The 10,584-nt window shown below is 36.7% G+C and overlaps 2 protein-coding genes across 3 annotated transcripts in view; both read right to left on the reverse strand.

Moving 5' to 3' along the window:
- Positions 1-3,457, reverse strand: part of LOC100179877 — a 14,529-nt gene extending 11,072 nt beyond the window's left edge. For both annotated transcript variants that reach the window (XM_026837994.1, XM_026837995.1), the window contains exons 1-6: positions 3,172-3,457; positions 2,674-2,700; positions 2,095-2,201; positions 1,903-2,011; positions 1,602-1,778; positions 557-604 (exon numbers count right to left, since the gene is read on the reverse strand). In XM_026837994.1, coding sequence (XP_026693795.1) covers positions 557-604; positions 1,602-1,778; positions 1,903-2,011; positions 2,095-2,201; positions 2,674-2,700; positions 3,172-3,211 — 508 coding nt within the window. In that variant the 5' untranslated portion in view covers positions 3,212-3,457. The remainder of the gene's footprint in view (positions 1-556; positions 605-1,601; positions 1,779-1,902; positions 2,012-2,094; positions 2,202-2,673; positions 2,701-3,171) is intronic.
- The window catches only part of LOC100175212, a gene marked incomplete at its 3' end in the record, with an annotated part of 276,802 nt that overhangs the window by 126,950 nt on the left and 139,268 nt on the right, over positions 1-10,584 (reverse strand). The window lies entirely within an intron of this gene.

Genomic DNA, 10,584 nt, shown 5'->3' on the forward strand with positions numbered 1-10,584 from the left:
TGGCATGTGCGCTTCTTAGAAAAAGAACACCTATTCCTTTAGTTTAATTTTCTCCTGGTCGCGTGTTTTAAGTTTAATTCGAATTGCCTTCGGGAGAAAAGCAGCTTTGGAAGTAGACGTTAGACAAAATTTAAAAGGTAGAAATGACTAGTAAACATTACATTCTCACACAATAATATAATTGTTACTGTAACAATTGGCGATTTTGCGATTATCAATGTGACGTAAACACTTGTCTGACGTAACACGCAGCCGTTATAGGTAACCGCGCAGGGTACAAAAACGGCTAGTTTATGCGTTGGGAGAATGAAGGTGTTGCGTAACTACTATAAAGTAATTGTTTGATAAAGTTAAATATATTTATTTAAGAAGAATTTAAGAATAATTTCCTTTAATAATTTGAAAATCCAGGGGTTGCTGCAACCCCTGCAAAATTGTCAGGGTAGGCCTGCATACCCTGCACCATATAAATCGACGCCAGAGACACCCAGTATACATTGTTGTTTGCACACTACACGCAAATTCACTTTTGTAAACTTTAACAACAAGTACAAACCATTTCTTGTGGCTGTTGGACCAATATTGGGTCGATGTAGGCAGGTAGCTGAAAGATAAAATAAATATGATAAAGATTAAAGTTTGTAAAAAAATGCAATTTGTCATAAACCCTTTAAAGACAAGTAATGCAAACATGCATTCTGAAACAGGTGTTCTTAATAATGTTCCTGTGTTATAGTTGGTTGATATCCAAAGCTGGTTTTATTTAAAAGTAAAAAGAAATAAAGAATTATCCACCAATATAATCTTTTAAAAGAACATTCTAGCATTTAAAAGTATTTAGTAACTTAGTTTTGAATTTATTTTTTCAAATATAGTTTGAATTCCACCCAAAAACCAAGGTTTAAAATAATGTCCTTTGGTCAAAGAAAGGCAAGTTTTTTATCTCTACTTTTTTGGAAGGTTTGCCCTTCTAACTTACCAGTTAAACATGAAGTTTAGGAAACTGAAGCTGTTTATAGTTAGAATTTTTTAGTTAAAACATAAGTTACGCAGTTAGCATACTTTTACTTAAAACATTATTGTATTTTTTGATGTCATCAGTTGAAATCCTTTTATAACCAGAAATCAACTTTTCAGTAAATCCTTTAGTTATATTTGGCCAAAATCCTAAGTTACACATAAATACAAGTTTTTGATGACGTCATTTAAAATTTGTTAACATCATCAAAATAAAGTATTGTAGCAATTTTTCCAAATAACAAAAGTCTGAGCGATTAGATTTTAAATGACGCAGCAGGCTGAAATGATCATTCTGCCCAGTACGATGATGCTGGCATTTGGGGGCCATATCGCTGTGTTTATTTAGATGCTGCAACGAAGAGGGTAAAACTAGTTTTTTCTATGCTGCGTTTAACGATTCGCATATCGTGTCAAAATCATAAATCGCATGGCCCTGCAAGACATAAGTACTTTCTATACTTGGTAGTATATATCTATAACCTGGATTGATCACTAAGATATGATCGCTATATAAATAATAAAAATAGTATAGGATGTACAGACATAACGTGTAAGGTAAAGACACTTAACATGAAATGCACCTTTTTGACAAATAAATGGCCTCGTCTCTGCACAGTTTGTGACTTTCCACTGCCACGAATCAGCCCTGTCAATTTTTACACAATCTTCATTTTCGTGCGCTTGTGCTTCAACTGAAGGGTGAAAGTTGTTATAATTAAATACGGGCAAAGCCTCCCCTTTGTTCCATATAAATCTTCCTGTAAATGGTGGAAATCATTATTAAAAATGACATAAAAAACATAGTGGGTAAAAAACGTATTATAGATATGTTTGGCAATTATTAAAGTTGTTGGAGTAATGATTTAAATCGAAAAAACAAACCTTCATGCATTGTATCATCTAACCCAATCCAAAAGGAAGAGTGAGCACTCAAGGTTAGGTTGCTTGTTATAGCATCACTCAGTGCATTTTGTATTGATGAAGTTGAAATCTGGAAAATATTACCATTATTGAATAGTCCTAATCAAAATGATTTATTGGAATGGCAAACATAAACTACAAAAAGTAACCAACCGAGTAAAACAATAGTCCATCTAAACCTCTGCAGTGATCTTCAGCGTCATCAAAGTTTTTAGAATCAGTGACCACTTCATACAATATTCCACTGACCAGCTCCACAACTGTAATTTAACGGATTACAATTAGATATGTATATAATCTAATGCTTAAATTTGTGGCTGGCACTCAGAAAAGAAGAGAGAAAACATGAAATTCATTTTCATTACTTATCACAGAAATAATATATTATAGCCTACATACTATTTTTAAACATTATTTTTTTTTAAATTGCAATAAAAAATCATATTCTGTAGTTCAGTAATTTAATTTCATGTTTAGGCAACAAGGTTTATTGGTATTACAAACACATGGTACACTAAAGGTTTGACCTGGGATTCAATGTCCCTTGTCATAGCTGATTACATTTTTTTAAATTATAATTGTTATATAAATATAGTACAACACAATTTAGTTTGGGAGATGAACACGAGTTGAGTAAGCACCAATAAGCTAAAATATGTTTATATACTTCTCAGACTAGATTTATGACTCTATACAAAAATCACAGCTACACACATAGGTTTAGGTACTTACATCCATGGACATAACGCTGTCTTGTACCTGTGCGAGAAAATTATTTTTACCAATGTAAACCGCCATAAAATATTGTGCTGCTCAAACTTGGGACAGTACTTTAATAAAAGCGGTTTTATTTCAATGTTTGTTTGAGTCAATTTCCCTCTTTTATAGTTCATTTTCTCATTTAACAACTCAAGATTGAAGAAATACCGCTTTATCATTGATAATGTCACCATTCGGACCGTCAAAAAAAGTCTGAACCAATAACAGTTTTAAATGCATTGCTGTGTGCCATTGTTATATTATGGAAAGGGGAACTATAAAGACCAGTCCGCGTTGCGCCAGGCAACTTTTTTACACAGCAGGCAATCTTTATGTATTTGCTGAAATTTAGAAAAATATATAACGTAAATATGTGTGTCTGGATCACATTTAACGGCCACACCAGCTTACGAGTTGCCATGAATGTAACTTTAGGGGTGATTCATTTGGGATTTGTATGTATTTACTTACATAAAGTAAACAACAAAACTGTGAATAGTTTCCTTAACATTCCTTATACGTTTCCTGTTATAAACAGAATCAGTTTGCCGTAAATCTGTTTTATTCACTTGGGTTTTCTTTACAGAAAATAATCATTCAACTGCCGCGAAATTTTTAAACTGTGCCTGCGAAGATAAGATGAGAGGTAGGGCGACTTTTTTACATAATAAAACCTACTGAAACGATCCGATGCTGAATTATTAAAGAGGGTTCAAAAAACTTAAAATGCAACTAAAAATTTCCACAGCAACCTACGTAAAAACAAACAGGTAAAAGCAGAATATACGGACTCTGGTCAAAAGTAACAGAAGACAAACAAGACGCATACCACCAAGACAAACAAGACGCATACAAAGCGGACGCCATATTTTAAAAATATCCGCAATGCGGCAAAAACAGAAAGATCTGCGGTGCACTATCGCAATCTAGCAGACAATGTTATTGAAAACAAAAATCCGCAACATGTTACCAAAGAGGTATACGGTGCACTACTGCCACCTACCGGACGCTAATATTTAAAACAAAATCTGCAATGAGACACCAAAGAGGTACACAGTGTACTACCGCCATCTACCCGACGCGAATATTTAACACACAATCCGTAAAATGACACCAAAGAGGTATACAATAAACTACTGCCACCTACCGGACGCTGATATTTAAAGCCAAATCCGCAATGCGACATCAAAGAGGTATACAGTGCACTACTGCCAACTACCGGGCGTGAATATTTGAAACAAAACTCACAATGGGACACCAAGAGATCGGCAGTGTACTACCGCTATCTAGGTATACATTGCAATATACTGCCATCTACGGAACGTGGATATTTAAAACTAAATTCGCAATGAGACACAAAAGCGGCATACAGTGTACTACTGCAACCTAGCGAACGTGGATGTTTAAAACAAAATCCGCAATGTGACATCAAAGAGTTATACAGTGCACTACTGCTAACTACCGGGTGTAAATATTTAAAACAAAACACGCAACGTGACACCAAAGAGGAATACAGTGCACTACTATCACCTTCTGGACGCCGACATTTAAAACAAAATCTGTATGTGACATCAAAGAGGTATATGCATGCAGTGCACTAACGCCAACTACCGGACGCGGGTATTTTAAACACAATCCACAAAGTGACATCAATTAAGAGATCGGCAGTTTACTACCGCAGAGAATTAAAACAAAATCCGCAATGTGACCAAAGAAGTATACAGTGCACCACCGGCAACTACCGGACGCGAATATTTAAAATACAATCTCAATGTGACACTAAAGAGGTATACTAATACTACTATCATTCTTTACTACTATACAGTGCTCTACCGTCATCTACCGGACGTAAATATTTCGCACTAGCTGCACAAATGACTTGTTTCTGAATAACAATCACGTAAAAAAAAGATTTGTCCCATTTTACAGGCATTAAGACGAATGAACACCTCTTTACTTCGGAATAAGGCGTTAATTTCTGAAAAAATGAGCATAATCCGAAAACTTGTGGTTTTAAGCCGTTACATGGCACAAAAACGAAAAACGAACCTTGCTTATAACCGCCGCGTACTAATTCTTCTTTCGCTAACCTTGGAAAACCCTCTAATCACGCGGCTAAACTTTAAAACGATATATTGAAAAAACGTGGTTTCTGGAAAAGAAAATTCTTTTCTCTATTTGCCAAACTTAAAAAGTGCGTATCCTTGACGGGCCCGGAGTCGTCAGTCGGTTAAGCAAACACGGCATGCAAATCTAAATGTAAAAAGTATGCGGCGGGATGAGGCTCGCTTGACGCAATGTACAAGCAAAATCTATGGCTTGTTGTAGCTTTAGTTGGTTATTGTCAAGCGTTGACGAATGCTGTAGGACCATAGTATCATAGTCTTATGATGGTATACTGAAGAAAGTATATGGTAGGACGACATTCTATTTATAAAGGTGTCGAGTACTAACCCTTTCCTACATTCTTTCTCGTTAATATTTTCCAACTCACATTATTCAGTTAACAGATGGAGATTGTAAAGAAAATCGAAATGGTAACGTGTAAACGTTATACGCAAACCGATTTAACGTAAACACCGTTCACGTTCTCCACTGTAACAGCGTACGCTGTGCAGTCCTTTATGTGCTCGTACACATCCGCACTAAAACATAAGCAAATCCACACTAACGAAGCGGTTGACTCTGCTTCGACGGCAGAAATATGGTATATGTAGTTTACTCGAATTTATAATGCATAAAGATGAAATTTAAACAGTCGTGTTGCGTAACTATTACATCTGGCGTAACTGAGTTTATCATTGAGAGACACATCGTGCAGTTTTTTAAGCGAGTACGCAGGGAATTATGACTAGTCCGCCCGTTCGGCGAACCAACGTCACTTTTTAGTGTAAAACATTCTTTCTGTTATTGTTTTCGCACGTGTTTTATGCTATGAAAGCCATCTTATGTTTTGTGTCGGGAGGGCAGTATAGGAGTTTTCTTATACTCTTGCTGTCCTCACGTTTGTCTCTAGCCTGATGCCGCTCGTTTGTCGTTACGTTAAAGTGAGCGCCTGCGTGCTAGCGTGAAGGGATTACACAACATAGAGAACTAATATGTATTTTTAGTTCTCTATGGTTACAGCACCTTTAAAACGAACATAAGCAAACAAAGATCTTAGCTCATCGGCTTGTGTGATTTCATAAGCTTCCGCTTGCCTGGAACACTTTTCTAGAACATCGTTAAATCTTTTAACCAATGTTTCATCTGCTTGACTGATTTACTTCAAAGGATAAGCTTAAAATACTTTAAAGATAACTAACTACATTGTGAAACAGGAACCTATACTCTAAAACAAACTGTTAAAAGTAATCGAAGACAAACTAAATGCATAGGCCTACGTTAACTGAAGTACAGTACTATTGGCAAAGCAACACAAAGAAACTGAGTAACGTGGGAAATGAAAAAAGCGAAAAACGCAGGAATGTCAATTACAAGACGACGTGCGTGGCATGTAAATTACCCCCACAATTCATTCAGCTCACCTACATTTCAATGGATGGCAATTCATTACCGCTAAGGGTCGACTCGGAACGAATGGTTTATGCCACAGTGGTATGCCATTTCTAGAAGACAAAATCAAACTGTACAAAATATTTTAGCCCGTTTTATTATACACGATTCTTCGATTGGTACGACAAAAGTTCGTTAGTTTTAATATGATTTAACTAGCATCTTATTATTACCACCTTTTTCATAGATTGAAAGCATGTTTTATTCGTTTGACATCGAAATTTAATAAATATATATACATATATATATAAAGTACGGTGGTGGAAGATGGGAGACTTTGCCAGACGAGACTGTTTTTATTTTTACGGACCCCTATTTAATTGATTTTCAGGAAAATACTGTCACAGAATCATTCGACAGTATTATCACGACTTTATAAAACGCGCGTCAAAGCTGATTACTGTTTTTTAAATATAAAAAAATAGGTAAAGTACATATAAACGTAACTTATAGTAGGGTGGGGAAAGACAGGACACTTTTAACAAAAAAATAATATTCAGATATCCTGGTTCCGTTTTAAACAATTAACAACGGTCTGTAGAAGTTGTGGGGATACGGTTTTATATTTCTTTGAATGTTCTTTGTATACTACCAAACTGGAAGAGAAAAAAGGCTGAAAAGGAGTCCCATCTCCCCCCACCCTACTATACTTTATCCTCGCGTGGCCGACGTCGTAATATATTCGTTCTGATTGATATATTAGTACCAGGCGCTATTAAGGATGCGCCGAGACGCTACTGCGTTATAGGTCGGAACAAATATAATGACCACGTGGATCAAATTTATTATGACCCTCCGTTGAAAACGTTCCCGACACGACTTTTACACGTTAAAACTTTAGTTTTTAACTTAAAGTCAGCACTCAGCAATACTGAGTTTGTGTTATTTTATCCTTCACAAAGTAAGTAGGCCTACCACTAACAAACTTATTTTATGCTATAGTTTAAAAAGCACATTTTACTTGTCTTTTACAGGTGCTGGTGGATCGAGGGGATCCTAGGATAGAAAAAATATAGCGGCCACTTGCGATTCCTTCTACTTGTGCCACTAACCTAAAATTTTGGCCCTGTACTAACTAGAACCCATCTGCGGTTCTAGGCTATATCCCCCCAGGCGTTTTCCCAACGGCGATTTCCCCCGCCCGTGACTATTCCCCAACCCGCGACTATTTACCCCGGCTAACACGATGGTCACGGGGAGAAGCAGCCGGTGGAGCAACAGTCGGTGGAGCAACAGTCGATGGAGCAACAGTCGGAAGGGAAATAGCTGGGGGGGGGGGAGTAGCCGGGAGGAAAAGGTCGGTGGGAAATGGACGGTTACGCCCAGCGGCACCAATCCAAAATAAAGTTTTAATAAATCAACAAAATAATATACAACTAAAAATATTAATATTCGTCATAAAAAAACATATTTATAAAATTTTCTACCCAGCTTTAAATGTGTTATAGCGCTACGTAATACCTAGAAATGAAACATTATTTTCTCTAAAAAAGTGCGGGGATGTGCGTCAAATGTAAAAAAGTATGGTGGTCATAACCAAAGTTAGTAAAGACGGCCTATACTAACTTTGGTCATAACTTGTATCATATGAATTTTCAAATGTTTTCACGAAAATATAACTTAGACATTCAGTCGGTACGTATTTATTAGAGCTCGTATTTTATTTGTTCCAACCGACTGCGCATGCGCAATAGCGCCCGGTACAAAAATCGGAACGAATATATCACGACACTGAAAAAAGGCCAGACGTTATAACACGACGGGTGTTCACACACCTCGTGCCAGCTTACGAGTTACCAAGTATGTTACTTTGTGTTTTTTTTCATGTATGGCTGAATTTGGACAACCCATTAATGACCACTGAATTAAAGCAATTGCCGTTAAGTGTCTTGCCCAAGGACACATACGACCACAATGGTAGCAGCGACGAGCCTTGAACCCCGCATTACCTTTGGGTCCGAGGCAGGCGCGCTAACCACTTTGCCACTGCGTAGTAAAGTAGAGACAGTATATTTTAAACAGGTAAAAATGCGAAATAGTAAGGTGCTAATTTTGAATGATAAATCATAGTAAAGCCGCTGAAATTTTGTAGTTTGCGAGTGTAAACGATTAAACTAAATTTATAGCTTCATAAAAAAACTTAAATACAGTTTGATTTTGTATCATAAAACTAGTTTTAGCTTTGTGAAAAGCTGAGATATATACACCCAAGAGGAAAATAGGCAGGGTTAAATATGACTTTAATTTCAGATAAAAACAACCAAAATTATCGTTTTAAAGTTATATGTAGAAAACTTACATGGCAGACACCTATTTAAAGTATTCTGCAACTTACCCTACTGAATTTATACCCGCCAAGTTGCAGAATACTTTAAATATATTTTAACTAGGTGCCCCATCTCTCCCCACATTGCTGTTTTGTAGGTTTTTATTGCGAAACTTTGGAAGTATTACTTTTCAAAATAATTTATACCTTTATAAGGAGTGCATCATGGTTTTGGGCAGTTGCGCGCTCTAGCCTACTCTTTTTTATTTCTGTGGATCCATCTTACCTCAACCTACTATAAAATATGTTTCGTTTCTTATTGTTTTGAGATTAAATTTGTAATATATTTTTACATGTTATGGTGTCCGAGAGTTGAAACTAGTTTATTTACATCAAACAATTACATAAACTTGACTTAAACATTAGAGTATGGCTTTAACATGTTCTTAAAGTCTGTTTCGTTTTGAAATTGAAAATATCTCTTTTCCTTTAAGGCATATGAAGGAGATAATAAATGACAACCAACCAACGATTGGCATAACTACTACCAATAAAAGACACAAGTCTATACAGAACTTTTCAACCAGATCAAGTCCATTTCCATCTAGACAATTGGCACCTCGCATGCACAGGTAAATAACAATTGCCATCGAATATACAGCACAGAATATACAGAGGAACGATCGTATCAGGATACCAATGTTTACATGGAATTCCGTGGTCGGTTCGTGTACTTTGGATTGCTGGGAAGCAAAAGACAGCATATCTGACAACGAATCGTCGTCTTCTGCTTTCCACGGTTTCTTCGGTGGATAGACTCGATGTGTAAGAACGTGTGGACGCTTTCGTTTGGATAAGTTGCTTAAACGACTTCGTATAGATCTTGGTCTGAGATAAAAAGATGATCTGTTACTGAGACAATGCTGTTCCGGTATATCGTCGAACAGTCGGTCAAGATTATCCCTGATTGATTCAGATGACCTTGAATTGCTGGGATCTGTTGGAGTATTGCTTTGTACGCAGTATTGACTGTTGTTTTGGATTGAAGCATTTTGATTTACCACTTTCTCTTCATTTTCCAGCACAAGTGAAGAACCAATGGGAAACTGCAAAGATAAACTAGTTCCTGGTCTATTGTAAGAGTTTTGACGTGAACTTGAACTGCCCAAGTTAACATTGGAGTTTGAAAAATGACCGAATTGTGTATTTCCACCATAGACATTCTGGTTTGTATTTCCACCATCCTCACAGGCAGTACTACTATGTTTCCACGAACCGTGAGCTGAGGGTGTAGGAAGATAGTTTGCTTTGATGGTGAAGACTCCAGGACGAGACGAAGATTGATTTTTTGATCTTGACTGTTTGTTGAGATTTCTTTGTATGTTTGAACCAGCAGCTGAAGGAGCTTGGTAGTGTTGATCTCTACCTACTTGTACATGTTCTTCTGTATTGCTAAGTCTGGATGTTACATTTACCTCTTTAAGTGTGAAAGCTGATGAGCCCGGTGTATTATTAATATCTGCTTGAACAGATGTTGATGCAACGTGTAAAGGGTAAGATATGACGGTGCTTTCAGATTTTTTTTCTGTAATTTCTCTCTTACTACCCTCGGATTCTAGACCATTATAAAAATCTAAACAAGCTAAAGCTTCTATCGCTTTCTGTCTGCTTCTCGATTCAGCTATCTCTTTATAATAATAATCTGCATTAAAACTGGGTAAGCTTCCACTGACAGTTGACATTCTTTCTAAGTTCTCATCTAAACTACTGTCTTCAGACTTCTTAAACATACTTGGAAGAAATGCTTGTAAGATTCGCCCAAGCACAGACCTAACATCTTGCTCTTTCGCTTCCACTTTGCTGTGATGTGGTAATGGTTCGTTTAACAGTTGATGGCTGATTTTAAAATCAGGGACAAATTCAAAGGAATCTTCATCAGAATGTGGAACTTCATGGCTCAAAACCTCCATAGCATTAAGGAGGTCTGTTGAATTGGAATCTGAAATAGCTTCCATCAGTTCAATGGTACTACCTGTAGTTGATGGTTGGGAAGGTGGGGGTAA

This window comes from Ciona intestinalis, unplaced genomic scaffold, assembly GCF_000224145.3.
Source record: "Ciona intestinalis unplaced genomic scaffold, KH HT000047.2, whole genome shotgun sequence".
NCBI lineage: Eukaryota > Metazoa > Chordata > Ascidiacea > Phlebobranchia > Cionidae > Ciona > Ciona intestinalis.